The sequence below is a fragment of the Cladophialophora carrionii genome (assembly GCF_000365165.1).
Source record: "Cladophialophora carrionii CBS 160.54 unplaced genomic scaffold supercont1.5, whole genome shotgun sequence".
NCBI lineage: Eukaryota > Fungi > Ascomycota > Eurotiomycetes > Chaetothyriales > Herpotrichiellaceae > Cladophialophora > Cladophialophora carrionii.
The window spans coordinates 3,021,682-3,047,246 of NW_008481830.1; the positions used below are offsets into that span (position 1 = coordinate 3,021,682).

The 25,565-nt window shown below is 55.0% G+C and overlaps 8 protein-coding genes across 8 annotated transcripts; 7 read left to right on the top strand and 1 right to left on the bottom strand.

The window, feature by feature from the left end:
* Positions 1 to 644: 644 nt before the first annotated feature.
* Positions 645 to 2,388, top strand: G647_06924 (uncharacterized protein; the record flags this gene model as incomplete). The annotated part of the gene is made up of 2 exons (XM_008731242.1): positions 645 to 1,274; positions 1,399 to 2,388. 2 exons carry the CDS (start codon positions 645 to 647, stop codon positions 2,386 to 2,388), a joined length of 1,620 nt encoding a protein of 539 aa, XP_008729464.1.
* Positions 2,389 to 2,846: 458 nt separating this feature from the next.
* G647_06925 (uncharacterized protein) lies at positions 2,847 to 3,595 on the bottom strand (the record flags this gene model as incomplete). The annotated part of the gene is made up of 2 exons (XM_008731243.1): positions 2,847 to 3,422; positions 3,560 to 3,595. 2 exons carry the CDS (start codon positions 3,593 to 3,595, stop codon positions 2,847 to 2,849), a joined length of 612 nt encoding a protein of 203 aa, XP_008729465.1.
* Positions 3,596 to 5,537: 1,942 nt separating this feature from the next.
* Positions 5,538 to 6,260, top strand: G647_06926 (uncharacterized protein; the record flags this gene model as incomplete). Its single annotated transcript, XM_008731244.1, has 1 exon — positions 5,538 to 6,260. The coding sequence occupies one exon, from the start codon at positions 5,538 to 5,540 to the stop codon at positions 6,258 to 6,260; it is 723 nt and encodes a 240-aa protein (XP_008729466.1).
* Positions 6,261 to 9,173: 2,913 nt separating this feature from the next.
* On the top strand, positions 9,174 to 10,251 carry G647_06927 (uncharacterized protein; the record flags this gene model as incomplete). Its single annotated transcript, XM_008731245.1, has 3 exons — positions 9,174 to 9,925; positions 9,982 to 10,056; positions 10,113 to 10,251. The coding sequence occupies 3 exons, from the start codon at positions 9,174 to 9,176 to the stop codon at positions 10,249 to 10,251; spliced, it is 966 nt and encodes a 321-aa protein (XP_008729467.1).
* A 498-nt stretch (positions 10,252 to 10,749) lies between these two features.
* On the top strand, positions 10,750 to 12,167 carry G647_06928 (uncharacterized protein; the record flags this gene model as incomplete). Its single annotated transcript, XM_008731246.1, has 3 exons — positions 10,750 to 10,784; positions 10,836 to 10,884; positions 10,941 to 12,167. The coding sequence occupies 3 exons, from the start codon at positions 10,750 to 10,752 to the stop codon at positions 12,165 to 12,167; spliced, it is 1,311 nt and encodes a 436-aa protein (XP_008729468.1).
* Positions 12,168 to 12,526: 359 nt separating this feature from the next.
* On the top strand, positions 12,527 to 14,137 carry G647_06929 (uncharacterized protein; the record flags this gene model as incomplete). Its single annotated transcript, XM_008731247.1, has 1 exon — positions 12,527 to 14,137. The coding sequence occupies one exon, from the start codon at positions 12,527 to 12,529 to the stop codon at positions 14,135 to 14,137; it is 1,611 nt and encodes a 536-aa protein (XP_008729469.1).
* A 2,135-nt stretch (positions 14,138 to 16,272) lies between these two features.
* Positions 16,273 to 20,817, top strand: G647_06930 (uncharacterized protein; the record flags this gene model as incomplete). The annotated part of the gene is made up of 1 exon (XM_008731248.1): positions 16,273 to 20,817. One exon carries the CDS (start codon positions 16,273 to 16,275, stop codon positions 20,815 to 20,817), a length of 4,545 nt encoding a protein of 1,514 aa, XP_008729470.1.
* A 1,226-nt stretch (positions 20,818 to 22,043) lies between these two features.
* G647_06931 (uncharacterized protein) lies at positions 22,044 to 24,702 on the top strand (the record flags this gene model as incomplete). Its single annotated transcript, XM_008731249.1, has 2 exons — positions 22,044 to 22,963; positions 23,010 to 24,702. 2 exons carry the CDS (start codon positions 22,044 to 22,046, stop codon positions 24,700 to 24,702), a joined length of 2,613 nt encoding a protein of 870 aa, XP_008729471.1.
* Between the last annotated feature and the right edge of the window lie 863 nt (positions 24,703 to 25,565).

Genomic DNA, 25,565 nt, shown 5'->3' on the forward strand with positions numbered 1-25,565 from the left:
CGACGGTCATGAGACGTCGTAAAACGCTTATTGCGATCGGAGGAGACGCAACAAGCGATTGTCAAGATCAATCCTCGATCAAGATCTGTACCGGGACCCGGCTGGGGTGTTGAATGTGGGAGACGAGTGCTCGTAAGGCTGCCGTGTTTTCAACCCTCGTTGCGAGATTACTGTACCCCGGTAAGCCTTGAAGTGTCTAGGTGATCAAAGCTGAATTAATGATTATGGACCCTCACATGGAGAGCGCCGCGCATAAGGCGTCCACACAACAGCGACTCTTGCGCTGCATCGTACCCTTAGTTTCAGGCAGGCCATGGTCCTCATTTCTTGAACCAGATACTCCGATTTGAAATGGTCATCGAAAAAGGCTCGACGTCTAGCAGGGCTAACTGCCTTAGGCCCCGGGGGCCTTTCCTCCACAATCCTACTGCTTCAGCAGCTTGGCTGACTATCTTTCTAGCTACGAGGATGTCAGAAGTCGGCCTAAGGCAGTCGAGGTCAGAATGCCACTGTTACAAGAAAGGTGAGTTGCAGTTAGAGGGTCGATGAAGCCTGGCCATATCCTCGAGTATATGATGAGCAGGATAGTGGCACATACCTGGGTCTAACACTACCGTCTGTACACTCCCTCGAGCCTACAGACCATGCCAGTCACGGTGGCGGTGGTGGGCATGGGCCCTCTCGGCCTGATGGCGCTGAAGAACTTCAAGGAAGATGGATTCGAGGTGCACGGCTTCGAGCGGCGACACTGGGTAGGAGGTCTGTGGAAGCAGTCGTTCGACACCAGCCTCTCGACCACAGCCAACACCGTGTTCAACAGTAGCCGGTTCCGCAGCGCCATCTCCGACTTTCCCTTTCCCGACGAGGTCGACGACTTCCCGACGGCGAAGCAGATGTGGAGGTATTTCGAGGACTACTGCGACGCGTTCGAGTTGCGCCCTCGAATCCGCTTCGGCGCGGACGTACAGACGTTTTCGAGGAAGCGAGGCAAATGGGCCGTGGAATATATCCAGAACGGCACCTCCCATACGGAATACTTTGACAAACTTGCCGTCTCGCCTGGCTCGTTCGTCCTCCCGAGACGTCCCAGCTTGAAAGGCATCGAGACGTTCCAAGGCACGATCCTTCACTCGATCGATTTCCCGGACCCGTCGACGTTCCAGGACCAGAACGTCCTGCTGATAGGATTCCACGCGACGGCTCAAGATCTGGTGATCGAGCTGTCGCCGCATGCCAAGAAGGTGTACGTCGCGCACAAGAACGGGATGGTCCTGGTGAGTACAGTAATTAGGCCCCATGTTGATCCCATCTGTCCTATCCTATCCTATCCTGTCCTACCTTGCACGGGATATGCGCTCGCGCTCACTATATTTATTGTGTGTCTAACTATGGCGGCAGCTTTCGCGGTACACGTCCGACGGCAGAACATACGACCAGGCGCAAACACTGTCGGTGCTATTCCTGCAAATCTTCCTGACAAAGTGGTTTCCCCGAGTATGGGACTGGCTCTTCGACAACGCCATCGGGTCCATGTCCAGGAAAGCGTTTCCCGAGCAGCGGAGCGAGTGGAATCTGACGCCCGCGCCCTCGGCGACCACCACACCCCCGCTGATCGCCGACGCCATCTATCCGTTCCTCGAGAGCGGCTTCGCGGAACCGGTCGCCGCGTTGCAGCAGGTCCAAGGACCGAACGCGGTCCTCCTGACGGACGGACGCCTCCTCCACGACGTTCACACCATCATATACACGACGGGATACGAGTCCGCCATCCCCTGCGCGCCGCGCGAATATAACCCCTACCCGGTGGCCGACGAGGCGCCGGTGCTCTACCGCAACGCGTTCCCGCTGCACGGTGACGTGGACGTGCGCGACAGCCTCGCCTTCCTCGGCCAAGGAGGCATCGCGTTCCCCGGCTTCGTGCAGTTCGAGCTCGTCATCTTTGCCGTCTCCCAGGTGTGGCGTGGCAAGGCGCACCTGCCGCCCCTGGGCGAGATGCAGGACTGGCATAGAGAGCATATGGCGTGGAGGCGCGACGTCGTCAGGAGGTCGAGATTCGACACGAAACTCCTGCCTGTGATACTGCGCCTGCCGGATCAGATGGAGTGGTTGGACAGGACGGCCGGGACGGGTGTGTTCGCTCACTTTTCGTGGTCCGGCTGGTTCAGCTGGCGGGCGTGGCGCTTCTGGTGGCAGGATCGGAGGTTCTACCGACTGTGCAAGGCAGGGGTGTGCTCGCCGGCTCTGTGGCGACTGTTCGACATGGGCGGGCGGAAGCCTTGGAAGGGGGCCAAAGAGCAGATCATCAGGGATAATGAGCTTGTAGAGAAGAGGCGTGAGGAGAGGCAGAGGGCCGTGAAGAAGACCCAGCAGAACCAGAAGGATAAATAGATAGAAATGCAGGGCCGCCGGTGCACGCAGTGGTAGACTGGAGGCCACGGACTCGACCAGATTCCCCGTCTGGCACTGGGTTTGCTCTGTGCTCGCGGGCGAGTCCAGAGAACTTCTGATGCGACACTTGTCTCGCTCCTTGGTCATCCCTCGACTCCGTGGTGTGAGGTCGAAGGACCCAGTGAGAACCCCAGAGGTACGGTAGCAATTGTCATTCCATTGATGGCGTGTACTCCATATCATTGCTGGCTCAACATAATCCGTCAGGTGAGAATATCCCTCGCGAGCCAAACAGAAGATTTGTATCGGCTTGCCAGAGAAGATCGTGTACGCCAACGCCGCATCCATTCCTTGACTTCCGTAATGCGTTAAGCACTTTAACTTGGCCTGACATGAATTCAAGGTCTCATCGAGTCCAACTTAGCACACAATCGCACTCACAATCGCACCCACTTCGCTCAATTCCTCAAAGCCCTCAACCTATCACCCAACCCTTCCTCCAACTTCGCCGTGTCGGCGGTCGGTAATTCATGCTCAGGCACCTGCTGCTGCATTTCCTGCGACAGCTCAACGCCCGCCTCATCCGCCACACGATTCATGAGAGCGTCCACCTCGCCCTGGCCCTCCACGCCAACCTGCTGGCTTTCCACCCCGCCCGCCACACCCTCGTAGTAACCCGAGACGACGTCAAGGTCTTCGAATTGTGACTCAAACTTTTCCATCACCGCCCCAATCTTCTCGAGATCCATGTTCTTCAGCGCAGCGTCCATGCCCTTCACGGTCTGAGCCATCGAAGCCGTCACCGTACGCATGGTAATTGCGGTCTGCACACGTGCGGCGACTGCGTCGATCCGCGCCGCGAGCGTCAGCAGCTGGATTCTCTGCTGCGAGTTGCGCACCGAATTTGTGGCGTACAGGCGGGCGATCTGGGGCTGGGGAGGCGTCTGAGTGAGGGCTTTCTTGAGTTTCGCTTGTTCGGCGCGCGAGTCGCGGTCCGCTTTGGCGGCTTGTCGGTTGAGTTGTTTGGACGTGAACTGCAAGTGATGGGAGTCAGTAGAGGAATGTCTCTGGGATTAATATTGTTTGCTTGGGAACTGGGACACGGCGGCAACGGTCTGCGAGCCAGGAGTTGACGGGGAATCAAGGTGCACGGTCAAGCGATTAGACATACCTTGAGGTTAAAAAGAGCCTTCTCAAGGCCCGACATCTTGGTGTAATGGGTCAGAAATCTCGACGAAGATAAACGTGGTGGGCAAGTAGAGCCAGGAATCGGAAGCTGAGGTAGCTTGGTCGGAAAGGGTGACACTGCGTCAGAACAGATCAAGTCGGCGTGCTTTGTTGAGTACAGGGTTCCACGTCTATTGCAGTGCGGTTCGCCCTTAATCGTGGTTCAGTGCTGAATGTCTGAAGCCTGGAGCGAGTTCGCGGTCGAGTCGGCGACCAGATGACGATGGCGGGGCTTGCCGAGCCTCGCCGGGCCGAAGATTATCCGGCGATTGTCCACGTGACCATTGATGACCCAGCACTACGGATAATGGCAACCTGAACCTTCTTCCCTCTGCTCTTGGGCAGACGCGGCGACCATCACTCTTTCGGCTGCTGAACCAGGCCGCCATCGAGGGGTATTTTTCTAAGCAAGTGCAACTAGATGGATGCGCCGTCCACGGGAACTACACCTGGAACTAGCTTCCCAACGTCTTCATTCATTTCGGGTCATGAGAATAAACTTTCGATTCAATATGCGTCCTCGCAGTGGGCACACCGGTGCTTCTCTGCATAATCCGTCCAGCGATCTCATATTGGTCGAGATGGAGATATGGCACGCCTAAGCTGCTCGTATACCAACCTCGATCATATGTCTCTGCTAATTGAGCAGTAATGGTCAGGACGATCACCCTCTAGGCAAAAAATCTAGGCATGGCCCACCTCATTGCGAGACCAACCTCTCCGTAGGGCACGAACTTTGTCAAGAAGCAGTGCCGTCGCATGATGCTTGACACATCAGCCTTGTCAGCACTCCCAGTCTTCAACAAAAGCATCCGCCATCTCGATGGAAAACAGGTAAACCTAGATCTCGTGCAAGAAGTTGGGCTTGACGGACAGTTGGGGGTAGACGAATAAGCTGCGGGCTGATGTGCCTCATAATTGTACGGTGCGAGGGAAATGGACGACAATTGATCCGTGTGTTGCGGTGCAAGGAAGGCAATAGATGGGAAGGTCGGTGGCAATGACTTGACCCCGAGCACGGATTCGAAAATCGTAGCAACGATATGAACTATCCATCAAAGTTGAATACACGAACCATCGAGGTAAAGTGGCACAGAAGGGGTGGTACACGGGCCAGTGGCATCAGAAGTCGACGCCAGCGAACTCGGAATGCCTGCCTCTCAGTCACAGCTTGCGTGACTGCGTAGAAAAGACCTTGAGGGTGCGGTATATCTCCGTCCGTCTTCAAAGCCTGCGATGCTATTGCGGTTTTTGAGTTACCTGCTCGCACCTGTGGAGAGTAGTCGACTTGGGATCATCGGAGTAGAAAGAGCTGCAGCCTCCGGTAGTGGTCCATCGCATACGCAAAGGAATCATTACCACAGGCACGATAGTCATACCGCATATCTAATGCAAGGTCGAATGTCAAATCAGCCTCGGGTTGACCACAATTTCCAAGCCAGATCGCGCGGATGTTTGTGCCAAGCCACTAGTTCGCATTCGATGGGCATTCCCGAACCAACCGCAGCTGGAGCTCGTGCTCCACTCACCATGCACGCCTTCACCTCGATGCTGTGTTCACAAGACTGAACGACGTCAAGATCACAGAAACCCACTCGGATAGCTCCCTGTAGCTGCATGAGGCATTCTGCGATCTCGCTAGCCGCTAGACTATAAATCTACCTCGCTTCTGCTCCATGAAGGTTGCCATCCTTTCGCACTCGCCCACGCACACTCGTCCGTGCTACCCGCCATATCCAAGCAAAGAGCTCCAGTCTCTGTGTCTTTCTCTCTATAAGACCACGAACTGTTCTCAGCCTCAGATCTGAGCAAGTCCTTGTACCGTATATTGCCCCGAGCACCACCCTGTCTCGTCTTGGCACAGCCATCTATTCGGCAACCATACATCATGGCAGACCTAAAGCCAACCCTCCACCACATGAATGTCAGGTTCTTCCCCGGGGCTACTCCCCTTCTCCACGTCCCCATTACTCACTGTGTGTGCCCAGAACTCGCAGTCCCAACGGATCCTCTGGCTCCTAGAAGAGCTCGAAATCCCATATAACCTCGAACTGCACCAGCGCGTGGAGCAAAGATCTCCTCCGGCATTGAAGCAGACCCACCCCCTGGGCAAGGCACCACAACTAGAGACCGGCGACGGGCGCGTCATCGTCGAGTCGGTCGTCATCGCCAAGTACTTGATCGACACGTACGACAAGGCCGGCAAGTTCAAGGGCGACGGCAGTGCCAAAAACGACACCCTCCGTGACGAGCAGTTGTGCAATCTCGCGGCCGCGAGCCTGGGGCCCGTCATGCTCGTGGATCTGATCCTCCTGTTCGCCAGTAAGATGACGCCCTTTTTCGTCCGGTGGCTGATGGCCTTGGTGCACTCGCAGATCCGGAACCAGTTCTCCGGGCCCGAGCTGGCCTTGTACTATCGGTATCTCGACGACCAGCTCGAGGGGCAGGATTACTTCTTGGGTGATACCGCGCCGGCGAGGGCGGACTTTATCCTGAGTTATCCGGTTGATCAATGCGTTGCGGCTGGCATGGTGGATCTCACGAAATACCCTCGGCTTGAGAAATGGCATGCTCGCATTCATGAACGGCCTGCGTGGAAGCGAAGTCTGGAAAAGGGCAACGGGTATGATTTGGGGTTGAATTGACCTCGGACCGGTACAGCCTAGGCCATGGGGATACCGGTACGGAATGTTGGCCAATGAACAACACAGAGGAACTGTTGAAGATTACCCTCGGCCAGTGGCCGTGAGTCGGAGAATAAAGGAGTAAGTGTCGTATGGTCCGTTGTATACCTAGGTTGAACGTACAGAGCATATAGGTATGGCCAAGGCGAGCCTTGACATGTGAAGTAATTCTAGGCAAGCAATCAACATCATGTGCGTCAAAGTCGAAGCCCTTGTAAGCATTCTTATAACTGGAAATGCTTGGTTGAGCTTGGTAAAACAGGGCTTATCTCTACCTCATTGTGAGCGGAATAGGCCATACGTCCAGCTACAGTACAGGGTGAGCCCAGCAGGTTGTGCTTTGTGGTGGAGGCTCGACCGGTCAGCACAGCGTCCATTTCTGAACCTTCTCGAGCTGGCCAACACGGGCGTGGATGAGTCGTTTCATGTCGTTTCGATAGGCGATGCGTCGATGTCAAAAGTAGCTTTGAGCCACAGCTTTGAAGCGCCCGCAACTCTTCCTGCGACCGAACACATGACGCTCATGCAAGTTGCCTACAAATTCTGATTTGGAGTGAAGACGATTCCACAGTCCGATAGCCTGCTCCATTGGACCTCGAATAGCGCGTTTGGCGTCAAAGTGAAAAACCCTTCCACCGGCGTTGCAGCGGATGGACGCTCCAGCCTCTTGTCGCTTGGCAGTGGGGAATCTGTGAGGAGGGTTCATGGCGCAGAAAGTTCGAGGCCATGCAAGGTAGCGATTACCGCCTCGGACGTGGTACGCAAATAGTGGATGGCGAGGGGGGAAACTTGTGGTATAAGCTGTAGACCCTAAGTTGATTCCATGGCAATTAACCCGCCGACGAATTCCTTCCTGGATTGCGCAGACCGCTAGAGATTGTCAGCGTTCACCTCATTAGTTGCGCAACATCGTCAAAGCAACAAACCCGGACTAGACATGTGAACTCACAACCTGCTAAACCTACTTTCGATCAAGTCGTTGCTGTGGAGCTTGAGTATGGTCGAAGACTGATAATTCGCTTTCCCTACCTGGTCTGAGGAAAGGTCAAGGTCATAAATTCATCAAGACTATCCAGCCGCCTTCACGGAGATTCGTATACAAGACCAAGTTTGCTTGGTCCTGATACATGGAACGTGATGTTTAGGAATAGGATGAGTGATGTGATACGTCCCCGTGTAATCGAACACCGCATGCCCACATGTGGCTTTGTCGCAAGCGCTTGTTTTCGTTGTCTTGTACTTACTCTCACCGAGATTCTCGACAACTCAACGCAAGCACACGTTGCAGGCTGAATGGATCCCTACCACATGGGTGTGGTTCATCAAGCTCGAGTAGTGCAGGCCGAATGAGAACGTCCCTGGTCAAACATTGCACTGATCTCACTGTGGCACCGTTCCCGCATCCTTCAGCGTGTCCTGAAATGGAACGGATGTAGTGCGGGCTGCTCGCTCCGGTATGGGAGGTTGTGCTGAAATTATCTTTCGAAGCGTTGAGCATCACTCTTATGTGCCAGGTGAAGATATTCTTCAAGTACGTATACTGAGATGACAACGTGGTCCTCAATAGTGTCTGGGCCTGTATTCTCCCTTTGCCGGTAGAGCATTTAATTAGGCGTGTGATACTCCTGGTTCGGCTAAGGTACTGGATGACGTGGCATTCCTGACGATGTAAATCATGAGCCGGAGCTCTTCATGGTGCTGAAGCAGACTTGTCAATCGTCGAGCTGTGGCTTGTTCTCCCAGATGTGAAGAAACTAAAGGGGATGCCAGGAGATTTTCAAGCCTCGTGTGGCCGTCTGCTGGAGCTCGTAGCGAACGGACTGCCCGATCCTAGCATGGATGCTCGCCATTCGAAGGCTCTTAATGAGAAGATCGCAGACTAACCACGGTTGAACAATGCACATTGTGTCATCCCCTGACCTTTGAGAAATCTCTTCGTGCTTGAGCAGGTGATCGATGCCATGCTCCATGCGAGTACACCAGGGACAGTCCGAAAAGCCCTGTCCGTCATGGCTAGGAGTATTGGAAACGGCTGCTCAAATCCAGATTGAGGCAGCGACTACTGCACGTACTGTGGCGCTGCTTGAGCGCGACAGAGATCTTCGAGATGCCGAAAACATGCTTGAAGAGGTGACAGACGGTCCATCTCTAATCAGCAGAATGCTGTAGGAAGAATGGTGGAACGAGACGCTGGTCAAATATAGATTCGGAGGGCCGCCGCAACCGTAATATGCCGGGTGTGAAGGACCATCGGGCAAGTCGGCCGACCACCACGTGATTCCGAGAGCCCGAGTGCCTGGTGCCCGGTAGGTGCCCCAGTACGAGTACCCGATACATCTGGCGTCGGCTGCGTATTCGTGCCCGAGGCTCTCCCAAGTGCAGCCCGGGAGATTGCTCATCCGGACGTAAACTTTGCCTAAAGCGTCGCCTAGAGCAGGCTGAGCAACAAATAACTTGGCGCTTGATCCATCGGACCTCGCTTAGAGCGTCCTTCGGCCACCAGGTGCAATTTTTGCGTCTTCGTGAGATCCACCGCCGTCGAACCGCCTGCAACATCGGAATCACATTGGGTCGTTTGCCCATCAAACGGACCTTTCAAGAGGCCCTAAGCACTAAGATGCATCACCATGTGCCCATGGTTCCATCGAACCTCGCCTGGAGGAACCGATGGGTAGCGGGTCCACATGGCCGCGAAGTCGTCAGGGTGGCCATCGCTGGGAAGTACCTCTTGCCTCCTGCTTCTCCTGTTCTTGACTTCCATTTTGTCTAGAATACCATCACAGTCGAATCCTTACCTCCCATTGTGTTCCCCCAGTCATTCCACCGTTCAGCCACTTTGTTCTCGTGGGCTAGAACGCCTCGAGTTGAACCACTATGGCCGACGAGACGACACATCGAGTCCGCGACTTCTGTACCGAAGTCACGCCCGAGTGCCCCGTCACACTCACGACATATGGCTACTACCCGAATCTCTCGGTGAACTCATTCTTCATCGCCCTCTTTGGCATCTGCCTCTTCCTTCAACTGGCGCTGGGCACATGGAGGCGGACATGGACATACTTGGCCGTTCTTGCCATTGGCTGCTTCGGAGAGGCGGTAGGATATGTCGGGCGGATCATCATGCACAACAACCCTTGGAGTGGTGCAGGGTTCAAGACACAGATATGCTGCCTGGTGTTGGCACCGAGTTTCTTGGCTGCAGGGATATACGTGACGCTGAAGCACCTGGTGATATACTGTGGAGCGGAAAACTCGAGGCTGAAGCCTAGACTATACCCGTGGATCTTCATCGGATGCGATTTCGGATCAATTGTTCTGCAGGCTATTGGAGGCGGCATCGCAGCAAGTGCGGGCGACCATAATGCAGACCCCAAGTTGTTGGATGCGGGAAACGGATTGATCGTTGCGGGCATCGCCTTCCAGGTTGCGACAATGTCCGTCTGCGGCCTCCTGATACTCGACTACTACATTCGCTTCCAACGGGCTAAGAAAACGAAATCGCGAGCCCATGCGGGAAGCGAGTATGAGAAGCGGTCCGCCGTGCCCAACGAGGCGCGCAATTTCCGCCTATTCTGCTTTGCCATCGGGATGGCGTACACGACGATTCTCATCCGTTGCATCTACCGGTACGAAGATTTGACTGTTGTTGTTTCTGGGTCTCTGCTAACCATGGCTCTTGCAGTCTTCCGGAAATGGCCGGCGGTTGGGGCAATGCTCTCATGCGCAATGAGACCGAGTTCCTAATTCTCGATGGAATGTAAGTTCTGCAAACCCCCAGGCAACCGTGACTCGAATTCTAACTCGCTCTTATAGGATGGTGGGGATTGCGTGTGTCCTAATGACCCTCTTCCACCCCGGCTTCTTCTTCGAGCCCATGAGAAAATTCAAGAGAAGCGGCTCGGGTTCAGGCCCTGTTGTCGACCAGCCGGAGGCATTCGAAGAGAAATCATGATGCCACGACCTGCATTGTACAGACTGGACGTAGACGTATTTTAGAAGGCTCAATGACATATAGAAGAGACCCAGGGCACAGCACAGCCTGGGTGAGACCCAATTAGAAAAGGCTAGCCGCGTATTCTGTCCTGGCATTCGTGTTTGGTGTTTTGGCCCGCATAATGGCTTCCAGCTTATCCGGGTCGTCATGTCGTCTCGGCCTCGATATGACGCCGAGCTGATGTGCACTCTTGACTAGCTATAACGATGCCCATCTGATATAGCAGACTCCTTCATGGTCAATTGTTACGGGGCTGCCCGCGGCTTTCCGAACACGAAGGCGATTTCGCGTGGTGCCAAGCGTGACGGAATCCGATACGAGTTCCGCCTTTTGGCTCAGAAGTCAGCTTTACCCTCTGCTTCATCTCCTGTGATGTGCATGGTCGGCGTCTTGAAAGATTGGAACGTCGCAGGCCCGTCAAAATGCCCTCACGGAGATCGCACACGAAAAGCCACCATGGATGCAGACAATGCAAGGCCAGGAGAGTCAAGGTGAGTTTGTTCCCCAGTTTGTCCCGAGGCTCCATAATTGGTGTGCAGTAGCGGTGCCATCTCGCTTACCCTTGAGGCTCGCAGTGGATATGGCAGTGTTGTTGGTGTTGTTACTGATCCAGGCCCCAGTGCGATGAAACGAGTCCTCAATGTCAGCGTTGTGTGAAGCGCCAGATCGCCTGTTCATTCCTGGACACGAGCTCCGACGGCTTCCCGACGCCACCAGGCAACGCGCCCAGCTACGACACATCGACACCGAGGAGTTTCGACTATCAGCAATCAGATCCGGAGAAGCCACGCCATGGGACACTGCCGACTCCGAAGCCCTCATCACCGCTGGCGACAGTGCAAGACGGCCCAAACACGGAGAAACGATTTGATCTGCTCGATCTGGAGCTCATCCAGCATTACTCGACCCGCACCTACATGACCATGTCCTCGAGACTTGCGTCGCATGCAGTTTGGAGAGACACCATCTTCGCCGAGGCCTTGCGCCATGACTATCTTTTGCACGCGCTTATGGCCACTGCAGCGCTCCATAAAGCAACCCTGCAGCCGAGGTCGTCGGACGCGTATGCCGAGTATTCGAGGATCGCGCTGGCTCACCAGAACGTTGCGCTCGCCGGCTTTATCCCAGAGGTCAGCAAACCAAATCGAGATAATGGCATAGCGATATTTTCAGTGTCTCTGCTCCTGACGATATGGGCATTCGCCTCCAAGCGACTCCCGGAAGGCCTGAACAATGTCAAACTCGATTTTGGCCGGGGTGAGTCGTCGCCCGGCGTCTCCCTCCCCTTGCATTCGCCTACCGGGGACTTTATTGAGGTCATCATGATCCTGAGGGGTATCTATGCGGTGATCAGAGAGACAAATACGTGGCTTCAGGGAGACATCGAGGAACTTCTGCGATATCCCCGGTCGGAAGACTTGCCGCCCCACCCCCCGGATGTCCTTGATGCTTTCAGTATCCTCCGCAGCGCCATTGATGATCCTCAACTGACATCGCTCTGGGAGGGCGAGGAGCCCCACGCAACCAAAAGTCTGCTCCTCGAGCAGATGGAGGAGTTACGCGACATCTCGAGATGTCGCTCCGTCGTGGAATGGGATGGCCACATCTTTTCGTGGTTGATCATGGCACCGCCAGCCTTCATCCATTGCCTCAAGAGAAGCAATCCGCTAGCTCTGGCAATATTTGCCCACTGGGCTGCCATGTTCCGCTGCATGGACCATCACTGGTGGGTAAACGGCTGGGGATACAGCTTGGTGAACGATGTCTCGAGCATGCTCGATCCTGTTTGGGCCAGGTACTTGGACTGGCCCAGAAGGCAAGTCGGGCTTGTGTTTCAGGGCTCTGGAGGCTTCGATGGGCGTCGAATGCCGTAATCTGCGCTTTCAGTCAGGATGAGATACAGGCCGCTAGGAAATGGGTTCTTACAAATGAACATGCCGCTGGCCGAGGTGACGAATCGTCCTCCTCTATGAGAAGAGCGAGGCATGCTGCGCCTGCCACAAGCACGACACAATCGAGTGCACTTGCCCCAGCTCCAGAGCTTACGGACCTGCTTTCCCAATCTCGAAGGCATGGACTGCTTGCTGCAGAAGGAGGCACACGCCCAACTATGCCGAAACTAATCCCCCAATCCGTCCTCTTTGTCATGGCGGCACCTTTTACCTCGAATTCCAGCACGGCATCATTATCCCTCCACATCTTATCAGTATAGACGAGCCGACAGCGCGACGACATGCCCACTACGTCCCGTTCTCCCGGTTCCGTCAACAGTGCCCCCAGCAGCCTGCAGAGTGATACACTATCGGCCCCCACAGTGTCTCACAGAGGCTACAAGGAAGTCCCATACAGAGCACCAGACGATGATCATGTTAGCTTAAGCATGAAACACAGGAATCACCGGCATGAGCCGCACGACACGTCCTCCCCGCCCATGGCTGCCATCGAAACGGAAGGTCGCAGGCGCAGAAACCAGCCAACGGGCTGCCGTCCCCGGGCGCGCAGTTTACGAAAAACCAACTCTTCGCCAACCGTGCAGCCCCGGTTTGAACAAGGTACCGTTGAAACCTTTGGCGATGCACCTCAAAGCAAACCTTCAAGAGCAAGACGGTGGACAATTTCCTCTAAAGCCGCCTCGACCCGCGGGCTCGCCACCCTTGTGCCGGCCAATGACACATCCCAGAGAGCAACTGCAGACAGTCGTTCCACCACCTATGAGAACCACAGCCCAGCCATGATAACTCTGCGCCGGGCAACTACAGCCAGGCCTCAAAGACAAACGACAACGCTAACCTCATTCCCGCCGCCTAAGTTCAGTCGAGACAGTAACGGACTGCTGACCTCGTTTCTTAATACGATCACGAGCTACAGCGACGCGCCTCTCTCCGCGCTTGGGGACCCGGGCATGACGAAGCAGGTCGCACCGAATTCACGAAGACCCTCGACTTCAAGCACAAAAGACGACGCCCGCCCTTCAACGAGCGCTCTCGCGCCACCTGTTCATACCGAGGTGGTGGCGCTAGAACCACGCCTATCAGTATCCGGATCGAATCAGGCCGCGAGCTCAATGCGCCGGTGCTCCACTCGCTACATCTCGGAGAATGTGGTATATGAGATTATCTGGGACGAGAATCTGAGTTCGTCTGCCAGCTCAGAGGACGGAAACCCCAGCCCTGGTGGCCGAGGGTCCAGCCTGCAGAGTCGTGAACTTGGCGGAACAGACACACTGGAGAGACGACTATCTAATGCGCTTTCGCGCCCAGGGCGAGCCTCCACGGATGAAAGCCGGAGTAGGAGGACAAGCTACGTGCCCGGCGTGGAGTTGTCCTTGCACAGCATCTGGACTAACCCCAAGATTGCCCGGCTATTTCGGGAGCCAGCATCCGAAAGGCTACCGCGTTCTAAGTCCTCGACAAAGACAAGCGACGTGTTCCCTTCATTATCAACGGAGGCAGGCTCCAGCCAGGTTCACACAACGTCATTTCCCGACCGCGTTGAGTTCTTCCCTTCATACAGGAGTCGAGCGAGCACAAACGGGAATGGACCTGGGGGGGATTTGACGTTTGGACCAGCGCCGGATGATTTGCAGGGAGATATCCAAGCGGATCAGAATGCCTTCAGTGAGGCCCAGGAAGACGTGCAGCTCGGGGCGGCTGGGAGCCGTTTTGGCAGTATGATCGGCGTCAGCTCGCATGCGAAGCGAAGAAGGACCTCGGATCATCATGAGCAACGGCATAGAAGCGTGAATATTGGCGGCAGAAGAGCGAGTGAAGGTCGAAGGCTAGCCAAAGCGTCTGATGACGAAACCCTTCCGCTGCTCGGTGGGACAGTGGACGAGGACGGATGAACGGTGGACGTGAGCTCTTGCGATGCAGTTCTGCATGCACACCTATCAGTAATGAATTGTGTCAAGTTATCCATATGTGGCAAGGGACCGATACGCTGCACAAGTCCGTGATTACCGCAGCACGGCGAGATGAAGCAATCGCTGTATCAATTGTTCCTTCACCTATGGCATTGGTCCCCCTTTCATGCAGCTGAATGCGCACCCGAGCCCGAAGCGAGCTGGATGCAGGGAGTCAGCACACCTCGGGACCCTTCTGACAGTCTCTTGGAAATTGTAGGCCAACCAGAAGACGGGCCGGCAGCGTGGGCATAGTCGGAGGAGACGTCGCCAATTACGTGCAGCGGTTTCATGAGTTCCGGGCACTCAAGATCTCTTGAAATTCCCGAGGACACGGATGCGGTGCAGTTGCTGGCCGGGAGATAGGATTCGAAGGTGCATCTTGCTGTACTCAACACAGTATCAGTTGCGGCGGGTGGACATCGACGACATCAGGCATTCCGTAGGCTACCGATAGGGGTGGAGAGTGTGAGAGCATACGGAGTACACGTACCAGTTCCATCGCACAACAGCGAATCGTGACGTGCCGCAAGCGTTACCCGGAGACCGGGAACCAGTGCTTGCTTCCCACTCGAGATCTGTTGATCTTGCCGTTTCGATTCTGAAGGTTTGGGGCCTCGAACGCCGCTAGCTCGTGAGCCAATGTTCGATGTCACCCAGATGTGGAATCTGCAAACGATATTCCTGCGAACGTGTCTCCGATGGAAGCTGCCGAGGAAATCACGGCGACAAAGAGACGTTGCACCAGTCGGAAGTTCCGCGCCACGGACATGGCTTGACAGAAGCAATGAAGGACGTTCAAGGCACGAGTGATTACGGAGTAAAGACAAAGGAGAATAGCGACGCTGTTATCGAGCGGCACACCGCGGCCGTGCCGCAGCCATCAACCACGGCTAGTCCGGCGACGGAAAGATTTGACACGCACCACGTCCTGTTGACCTCGTACTAGGCAAATGAAATGTTGCCCACGGCGCACCGATTGCCGCTGCCACTGCGTGAAGGAGGGTGCCGTGGGTGTGGAGGGTGTGGAAGATGTGCGGGTGAAGCCCCCCCAAGCCTTCCGGAGCCCCCCAAAGCCCCCTCATCTTCCCTCTTTGTCAGGTCGCTCTCCCTCTTTGATCAGTCAGCCGCAATAATCGCAGTCGTCGTCGCCCTTCGCCTTCGACGCTTCCACTCCTCCTCTCAGTGTCTTACGCGGTTACCTCGCTAGGCAGGCATAGAGTCCTCGACTCGCCTCACCGGGCGGACGTAGGACCACCTCTGCATCACCATTTTGACCGACCCGCCAGACCAGTTCGTGTGAACAGATAGCGGTCGATGAGAGAGCGACGACACAAATTCGGCATCGTTCCCGTAGATAGAGCGAGTCGCACGAAGCAGGGCGGTGCTGTAGCGCACCATCGTCCACTGGACTGCGGACTGTGTTGATCACAAAGAAAGCCCCCGCTCGTCCCCCCAAACTCGACATTCCTTATCCCGTCATCTCTCACCGGCTAAAGTAGCACCGGCATGGTGGCGCCTTAGGCGTCGTACCCCAGTAGACCACGCCCGGAGTGCCTGGCTGGCCGGCTGTCCCACTGGCTGGCTGTGTTGGCAAGCTGTCGACCTCTTGGTGTGCCTAGAGGTTGCCGATAGGCTTCCGCTTCCTTCGCTCTTCAGTCATCATCAGCTGCGCTGCGGCTTCCACGTTTCCCATCCACATCCTACCAACCCTACGAACATTGGCACTCACTCGCCTCACCTCGACCTCATCGCAACCTCTCCTTCCTTCTCTCTCTCGAAAGGCCACCACCCCCTATACACCACGAAGCCGACTCTCTTATAGATACACGATTGATATCAACCAAGTTTCTGCGTCCGTCCGGCATTCCACCGCCCACCCGAGTCCACTGTGCTTTCGTTCCGCTAGCCGACGAATCTCCGCGGCATTTACGGAGCATTTACATTGAGCCGTCCACCTCACTTACAAACCCTGCGCCTGACATTCTGGTCAGACAATACGCCATATCTCCCGAGCCCATCGTCCGCAGATTTTGGCTCCTGTGTTGAATGCCCTGCTCTCTCAAGATGACCAGGTCATGACATCTATTCCCCTGGCCGGACCGCGGCCTCCTCCTCAATTACCACGTCCACCGGGCTTGAGTCGACCTCCTGCCAGGAGGAGTACGAGCAATGTCTTCTCACCGCTGGACAGAAGACCTTCGGGGCTGCAGAGGCAGATGTCGGATATTGGGGATGACAGACCGGCGAAGAGGCGGAAGATGGAAGGAGAGGGCCAGCTGCTTGAACAGCCTTCCAGCCACAACACTATCGCTCCCGTCCTTACACAACCAGCCGACTCCGAGGGTGGGGACAGAACTGTCCAGCTGCGATGGGTCAAGCCTTCGGCGATCCGGCTAAGAGCGGGCAATTCCCTGGGGAAGGACGAGGAAAGCGGCGAGGGAGAAGACGATGTGCCTGAACTCCCACCCAGGCCGTGGAGAGCGATTCAAGCGTCCCACGCCGTGGAAGAGCCGAAACCGACTCATCGATCTCGGGTCAACATTCCTGTTCCCAACACACCGGATTCGATAGAACTCCCCTCTGCGGTACCTCATTTTGTCCCTCGCAAGCCGGCAGGCTTCTTTCCTTGGACTGGGAAACATGCTGAGGACATTTTGAGTGACACAAATGTCAAGACGGGCTACTTCGATAAAGCGCCAACTCCGACAGAGAAGGAGCTGAATACTGCGCGAGTACCCCTTTATAACGCATTCAAGCACAAGTCAGGCGTCGACAGCTTGTCCGTCTTGTTCTCGCTCGTACTCGACCAAAAGAGCCTCCACGGCACAACGAGTTCGGTCTCGACCTTCAAACCGCCCCCGCGCGTCACCTTGACCGAAGCGAAACGAAAGTCGTGGATAGCAGATTTGGCCAATGCGGATGTTCCGTTGAGACGGTTGAGTAGGACCATTCCCCAGGGTATCAGGGGCCAAGCGCTTTTGGATCAATGCTTGCAGAGTGATGTCCCTCTGAGCCGCGCGATTTGGTTTGCAAAGTGCGTGTGTGCAAACGAAATTCGGACTCTGAAGCGCAAAGGGACAACTCCTACTGTTGCGGTCGGCACGGAGACCAAGTGGCTGCGTGAGTGGACTGTCAATGTCGAGCAATTTTTGGAAGCACATCTTGCACGGAGCAGCTTACCGGATTGGAAATCAAACATTCAATATGCCTTGCGGCTTACCACCCGTTTCTATCTGGAGAATCTGCTGGACCGAGACCACTACCTGGACTGGATTTTGCGTTCTCTTGCTTCGGCTGATGTCGGCCATACACCGTTCTGGCTGATGGTTACTCACATCTACAAGCAAGACCTGAGCCAGTATCGAAGAAAAGGTAGCAGACTCGTCGAAGTGCTCATCAACAAGTTTTGCTCCCTGGACAAAGCCCAGGAGCCGACGATAGCTCCGTTGCGGCAGAAGCTGCGTGCTGCGATACGTGAACTCCTGTTTGCACGTTCCGCGCTGTTCTTGATGCCAGACAGGTGGCCAGAGAGCATTGAAATCATCAGAGCTTGCCTTGACCAAACTCTCCCACCTGAGCGTCAACTTTTTGATGGACTGAATCGCATCAACAAAAGGGCGATGGGCTACAACAAAGCGGAAATTTCGTCCATTCGAGCGCCTGATCAAGCCATCGTTGATGTTCTCGACGCGGCTCGAGTACCATACAATCTGATGGCTCTTGAAGACACTCTGAAGGCCGCCTGCTCTGATTTTGCACTTCTTATGCAAACCTGTCTCGAGTGGTCATGCACCCGGTTTCGCTGCTCCAGGACGCGAATATACCTCATCACACGCTTGGTGAAACGTTGGCAACGGGAGGGCCTCGATGTGGATACTGCGCTCCTCAGTTTCCTGTCGGCCTACAAGGAGAGAAGAACGACCGCTGACTCTCAAAACTTGAGGCATTTGATTGCGCAGTTGTCCAGGTCCGATTGTTTCAGCATCAGCAAATACCTGCAATGGCTCATGGTTAGAGGCCTTCCAAAACACGGAATGGTCGGTATCGATACATATTCCACCTCTGGATCAGCTGCTGGAACTTCGCAAGAGGAGGACCCTGAAGCCACCCACTTTCTGCTAGACCTATCTTTGGATAAGGCCGATGACCATGTTGTCAATCTGAGGCGCGCAATCCTCGAGCGCGCCGGCTTTGATCTCAACTCCGAAGAGGCCGCTTTCAGGCAATGCATACGTTTTATTGAGCAGGGGTTAGCCGGTCCAAACTCTGCGTCAACTTCTCCATCACCGAGCGTCGCCGAGCCGGCTTTTGATTCCCTGCCATGGACCCTACGGACAAGGGTGTCTAAGTGGCTTCGTGCTCGGGCTCTCGAGGGCGCCAAGGCAGAGCAAACCGGCCCGGCTCTTCCTGGATCTATGGTCCTGAACGAAGGGCAGTTCTTTCTGATTCGGCACATTCTTGAAAGCATGGAGGACGAAGCAGTGCTGGCTGATGTGGTGGGCATCTTGTCTACGTCCAAAAACGATGACCTGGTAGCGTCGCTTGTGGCAACGATCCATTTTCATGCAGACGCCTTTTCCTCCATTGGCGCGCTCGAACTTCTACAGAAGCAGATGTGTCAAGTCTATATGACTTGGCGTCCGACGAAACCGACCATGCCTCTACTTACCTCGACATTGCTGGACCTTTGCACCGCCTTCCCGTCGAAGACGCCCGCGATCAAGCTACTACAACAAGACCTGGTCAGGGGCGATCGTGGCCGGGCAGTTGCGGCTTGTTCGCCGTATAGTGACGGAATCGCCGAGTCTTTGCAGCAGGCAGGCGCTACCTTCGTTGAGGACTTTGAGGCCATATTGCAGTCAGAAACCAACATGAACGAGCAAACCATGAATGGACTCTTCTCGGTCCTAGTCGATCGCATTGAGAAGCAGCAGAAATTTGGGGACGATCCCCAGACGACGCTGTCATTCTGCCAACTTTTGAGCCGGCTTCGTCTATGTCGCAAGGGCCAAGGCGATCGGCTCATACAAAAATGGATGTCACGAGTTCTACCTCGCCTGGATTCGAAGTGGGGCCCATTGCTTCTTCGGAGCCTTGTCTCGACCGGGTGCTTAAGCTTCAACGCCCTGCTAGAAGCAGTTGCCACCTCTAAGCACGGAACACGGAGGAACGTGGCGTTTGCTTCCTTGCTGTACCAGATGCTGGGATCCACCAAGGGCACAGCACCCGACTGGGCGGCTTATCAGACGCGAACTAGATGGTACGAGTACGTGCAGAGGGAGCCCAAGGCCGCCCTGGAGGTCCTCTGCGAAGCTGGACTGCAGGGTTTCTCACCGAAATTCGATGCTCTCCTCCTGTCGCTGCTCGTGAACGGCAGCACTTCGAGCTCATTCGTCCTGTCCGGAGGGGTTAGACAATGGTTTCTCAAGACACTCAGTCGTTCATTGAACTGCCGCGACGGAGAATTGACCGGGACCGACCTCCGAGCCCTTTTCCAGACCATGAACATCTTCTCGCATCCTTACGTTCAGCTCCGCTTGCGAAGCACGCCAGAAAGCACTGCCGAGAAGGGATCGGGAGTAAATCACGACGAGTTGGCGGATGTTCTCCACACGTCTCTGCAAAATACGATGCAAATATCACCTCGGCCATCGAGCAAAGGGCAAGATCGGCGATTCGCTCAGTTTCTTCAAACAGTTGGTCCAGAGGTAGCCTCTTCGATCCGACACAAGGTTGAGAATGAATTTCTAGAGGCATCGCCAAAGTTGCCGCTGGGTAAAGCGACGAGTCCTTTGGCGGCAGCGTTTCCGGGCGAAATACAGCAGCTTGGCTCCATCGTTGAGCGCGCGTTCCAGGTCTGCAGAAAAGACACCGTGCCGAGCGCAGGATTCCTGTCACAACTGATCGACCGGTTATCTCAGTTCTTCAAGTCGCTAGCGTATGCTTCAGTGGCTCCAAGCACCCCGGTCACCACCGGTCACCCAGCAATCCCTGGACTTTCCGGGCCTACCACGACGACGAACTCCCCTCAAATGGTGCCTGCGCCTGCTACTCCAACCATGAGCGCATCAGAAAATGGACCGAGCGCCTGTTCCGTGCCATGCTTGAGCTATCTGAAGTATATGCTGCAGATGGTGTGTCTACAACGGCCAGCATTGATCTTAGCTGGGGGTAGTGGACCGAATTCCAAACAAGGCCAGTCTGAACAGGTGCAACTTCTGGTCCGTCTCGCGTCGATAGCAACACATCCAGCAATGGCCGCGGCATCAAAGCAGCAAGGGAGCGAAGAGCGGCAAGCTCTGGCCAAAGATGTTATCCTTTCAATGTTTGACATCATCGCCACGATTGTCGACGAAGTCAGCGATGAAGTCAACATGATGTGTGCAAAGCTTTTGAAGGACAAATTACAAGATGGACGCGTCCGGTATCTGTTTGGCAGTATAAACATGCTTGGATCTGTACAAGTGCAAGACATGGGTCAGGGTCTACAGCTGACGAAAGAAGGCAAGGGGGTGATAGGGGAATGGCGACCTCGAATGTGGGAAGTGCTGAATAATGGCAGCGGCAAGGAGACCGAGACGTCTCTGGGACTAGGACTTTTTGGCGCTCGGTACGGCTAGAGTACCTGGCCGTGTCTGATTTGGAAGGGTCTTTTGGAAGGGGCAATTGTTTCCATTTTCTTGTTCTTCTATGGCCATTTACGACGTCACGATGAAACGGGCGAGGTCTGTTTGATTTCGATACATGGCGCGTGTCTGGATGGGTTGTGTCACGAATAGACTTCTGGTGGCCCAGCATGACAGGCAGAAGCATGGGGCAACAAGAGAAGAGCTTCACACGGTGTGGGCAGCGTGAGGCGATATATCTAGCGAGATCTTATAAAGACGATTGACCAGCAGTATCGCTCGCCTGTTTGAGAATGTTAGACGGCCCCTGATGGCCGGAATGAATGAAGCCTTGCCCTGGGTTCACCGCAACAACACCAGAAGGCTAGGGACGGGCTGTTGCAGGAATAAATGGGTCGAATCGTCTTGATTGACCTGATCTGTGACTTGGTATTCCCAAAGGAGGAAAATAGCACGGCGACCAGTGCGTGACCCAGGGGCAGTCGACACGGTGAGGCCGTCGAGTCATCTGACGCCGCCCACGGTGACTCTCGCAGATCGACCGAGTGAGCGGTGCACGAGGTCGTCTTGGTCGTCCACGTCGTTGCACATTGGGTCACCAGACACTGGGCCGCACACAACTGCGATTCCTTCTATTGTACAAGCAGCACAGCACCGCTGTCGCCAGCAATGCACATCCCGGAAGAAGGGGAGATGATCTGCTTAGCTGCTGCAATGTGACGTGGTGGTGAACTTGGCGCGCAGAGAATGAGCACGAATGAGCCACCAGCTGATCCGGCGCATGCCACCTGGTCCAGTACCCAGGACTCGTATGGCGATGCCCATGCCATCTGACTCGACTGGATGCAGGGCAGGAGGATTCGAACGATGCAAGTCATGTTTCTTTCCTTCCACATCCGCGCAAGCCTGCAGAATTAATCTGTGGGTGGCCGCTGCACGTCCCACTGCCTGATCGTCGACATCCGCGTCTTCACATCACGTTTCTCTGCCGCTGTGCCTCACCTATCCCTTACAATCATATTGTTATCCCTACGACCGTTGGGCTCCTGAATGTATCGCTACCCTAGTCCTACTTTACGTTCTCCCCAAAATCATTGTGGGCGTGGTTGATCGGCCCTTGTATGCTGGACACTCGTCTGCGGTGCGAGACTGCTCAATGGAAGCAGTCGATGTTCTAGTGACCGTCTGAGCCATACAGCCCTCCCTCACCACATATCTCCATGGCCGGCAGGGGCCACCCCGAACGAGGTCGCTCTACCGTCACCCGGAATGAAACCATTGCTCAGCAGTCGGCCACTCAATCCTCCATCGAACCCCCGGGACGACCCTGTGCCCGAGCACGGCCTTCGTCGAGTCCTTCACCGGTCAACGAGAAGTCGGGACCCAAGTTAGAAAAATGGACATTGGGGATTTTGAACGACAAGGAAACCGAGGAGGTGCCTGGGACCGTTCTGCTGCTCTCCTCGACCCGCAATGAGCCGCTCGGTCTCGAGTACCAACAGGGCCGGAACAGGAGCAGCTCTTCCATGCCGGCCCAGCCACTATCACCCAGACGTCCTTCCGTGGGCCCTAAGAAGAAGACGAAGGACGGACAAGTGATATTGGACCCTCAGCCAGATGACTCGCTGAACGATCCGCTCAACTGGCCGACTTGGCGACGAGACAGTGCTCTTCTTACCCTCGGATTTTATTGCATGATCGGCGGCGGCATGACGCCCATTCTGGCCGCGGGCTTCAACAACGTCGCCGAGGACTTTGACGTCTCGTATTCGCAAGTCGCTTTGACCACAGGTCTGTACATGATGGGCATGGGGGTTGGCAGTGTCATCTTCTCGCCCACAGCGATCCTATACGGGAAGCGTCCTGTCTACATTGGCGGCGCCGTCATGTTTGTCCTGAGTTCCGTCTGGTGTGCTCTGGCACCCAACTATGCCCACTTGGCCACTGCGAGAGTCTTCCAGGGCATATCTGTGAGTCCGGTTGAATGCTTGCCATCTGCCACTATCGCCGAGATCTTCTTTCTTCATGAGAGAGCGTTTCGAGTGGGGATATACACCCTTTTGCTGCTAGGAGGAAAGAATTTGATACCTCTGGTGAGCGCTGTCCTCATCGATGCAAAAGGCTGGAGATGGGTATTTTGGTGAGTCCTTCCCCTTCTCAACTGGCCTCTCTGCTTACTTGCATAGGGTTGTGGCCATCGTAGTGGGCTTCGGCGGCGTCCTCCTCTTTTTCTTTGTTCCTGAAACCTTCTGGGATCGAACTCCGAGACCCAAAGCAAGAAGACCCGCTGCTCATCGAACACTGTCCAACCTTCTCCATCCCCTGCACAACAAAAACATTGCGAACGACCAGGCATCTCTCGGTCGAGTAGAAAGAGCTGCTGCTGTCGAGAAACCCTTGACCGCGAGACAGCATATGCTGCTTGACCACAACGCACATGCTCGGTTCGAGGATAGCCTGGAAGACGAGGAGCCGGCACAGCCTGATGAGAGAAACCCCAACGAGTCCTCCAACACTGTTCCTTCAATAAAAAGCACTTCAAGTGCTGCCAAGACCGCTGAAAAGAACAGTGATGCGTCACCCATGACAGACGGTGCCAATGAGGGCCACAGCTCAGAGGCTGTCAGTCAAGGCTCAGCACCAACAACGGCCCCGATACAACAACCAGCGCCCGCCGCGCTTCCTCGGAAGAAGTTCAAGCCCACTGGCTTAGCTATGCCGCCGACACCAGATCCGCGCACCTTCTCTGGGCCTTGGGACGGAACTCAGAATAGTAAACCAGTCCGACTCCCCACAGGCTTCATGCCTCCTACTGGCATCCCTAATATTGGACACCCGTCTCCTGATGATGACGTCTCCGTTCCCCATCTTCACAACCTCAACTCCCCATATTACGTTGAATTGGAAAAGGGCGGCGACTACCTCAGCCATCATGAGGCTCCCGAACCGCCCCACGAGGAGTCCAAAGAGCAGGAGGCTGAATTGGCAAGAATGGACACCAATGTGACGCTGCCTGGCTCTAAATACGGTCCTTCCGACCTGGAGAAGTCAAGGTCGAGGAGCATCGACGAAGGAATGCAATCTCCCAAGCTTGCGCGCTACACAACAGAGCTTCGACAATCGCCGCCAAAGTCGTATGTCGAGACACTGCGGCTTTGGAACGGCAGGCTCTCCAAATCGAGCTGGTTTCTGGTCGCTCTTCGGCCTTTCATCTTGTTCGCTTACCCCAGTATTCTGTGGTCGACACTGGTATACTCGCTGTCGATCGGGTGGCTTATTGTGCTGTCTGAATCGATCTCGGATATCTACAAGAGTCGTGACAGCTACAACTTTACCTCTCTACAAGCCGGACTGGTCTACGTGTCACCGTTTGTGGGCGGCATTCTGGGTACCGCAGTCGCTGGAAAGGTGTCGGATGTCATCGTCCGGTACATGTCTCGGAAGAATGGCGGTGTGTACGAACCGGAATTTCGACTTGTCATGGCCATCCCCGTCGCCATCAGCACAGCCATCGGTCTGATGGGTTTTGGCTGGTCGGCCGAGGAGAGAAATGCTTGGATCGTGCCCACGGTCTTTTTCGGAGTCATCTCGTTCGGTTGCTCCCTGGGATCGACCACGGCAATTACGTTCTGCGTGGATTCCTACAGGCAGTATGCTGGTGAAGCTCTAGTGACTCTCAATTTCAGCAAGAACATTTTCCATGGCTTGGTGTTTAGTCTGTTCTTTGCGAGCTGGTTGGAGCACGAAGGACCGAAGAGCACATTCCTGGCCATTGGGGGCATTCAGATTGCGTGTATGGTCCTCACGATACCCATGTACATCTATGGCAAGAGGGCTCGGATGTGGACTGTACGCAAGGGCTTTATGGAGAAGTTCTGAGAGCCAACCGACGTGGGTTATCAAGGTGTAGCTTTTGCGACGAGGTTTCGCTGTATTCAGTCTTTGAGGTCCGCAATGCCGTGGAAGTATTGAGGTGTTGCATTGCCCTGGAGATACCGGGCGTTCTTCTGGAAGTTCTCCTGGTGGGAATCGGGATGGGTGCATAGCGGAGGCGTTAATGGCGAGGCCACGCGGGATCTGAAGAGTAATGAGCATTACGCATGAGCCGAGTAAGCAAGCACATGCTGAGGACAGGAAGCACGACGACCACAGTACAACAAGAACAGATATTGTAAAGGTAGAGTAGAGATCAGCGCGACTCTTGGAATACCGGGTGAAACAGAAGTGGTCGAGCAGGTGTCCTTCGTGTATTTGTAATGGTAGAGAACAGGCGCGTCTACTGGAACACGGGTTGAAACAGAAGGAGTCGAGCAGGTGTTCTTCGGGATCCGCTGGCATCCAGGACGGTATGAATGTAGAGACAGTATCGTCACTCGACTAGACTCGCTTGTGCTGGAGTGGAGGAAAAGGAGGAGGAGGAGGAGATGGGAGCATCAATCTGGAGATGCACAGTCGATGGCTTACACAGACCCGCAGTTGTCTCGTCCAGAGATGCTGCTCAGGTAGGGGAGTACACAGGGAAGTAGTGTGCATGCATATATATATATATATATATATCTACAGTATTCGGGACGGAGTCCTGCTCGGGGACTACTACCTAGAGACTGCTTTATGAGGTTGAAGAGGAGATCGTACTGTAGCGTACGTCCTGCTTACTACGATGTACTCACTACTCACTACTCACTTCTGTATACTCACTAATCACTTCTGTATATACACTACTCACTTCTGTATACTCACTA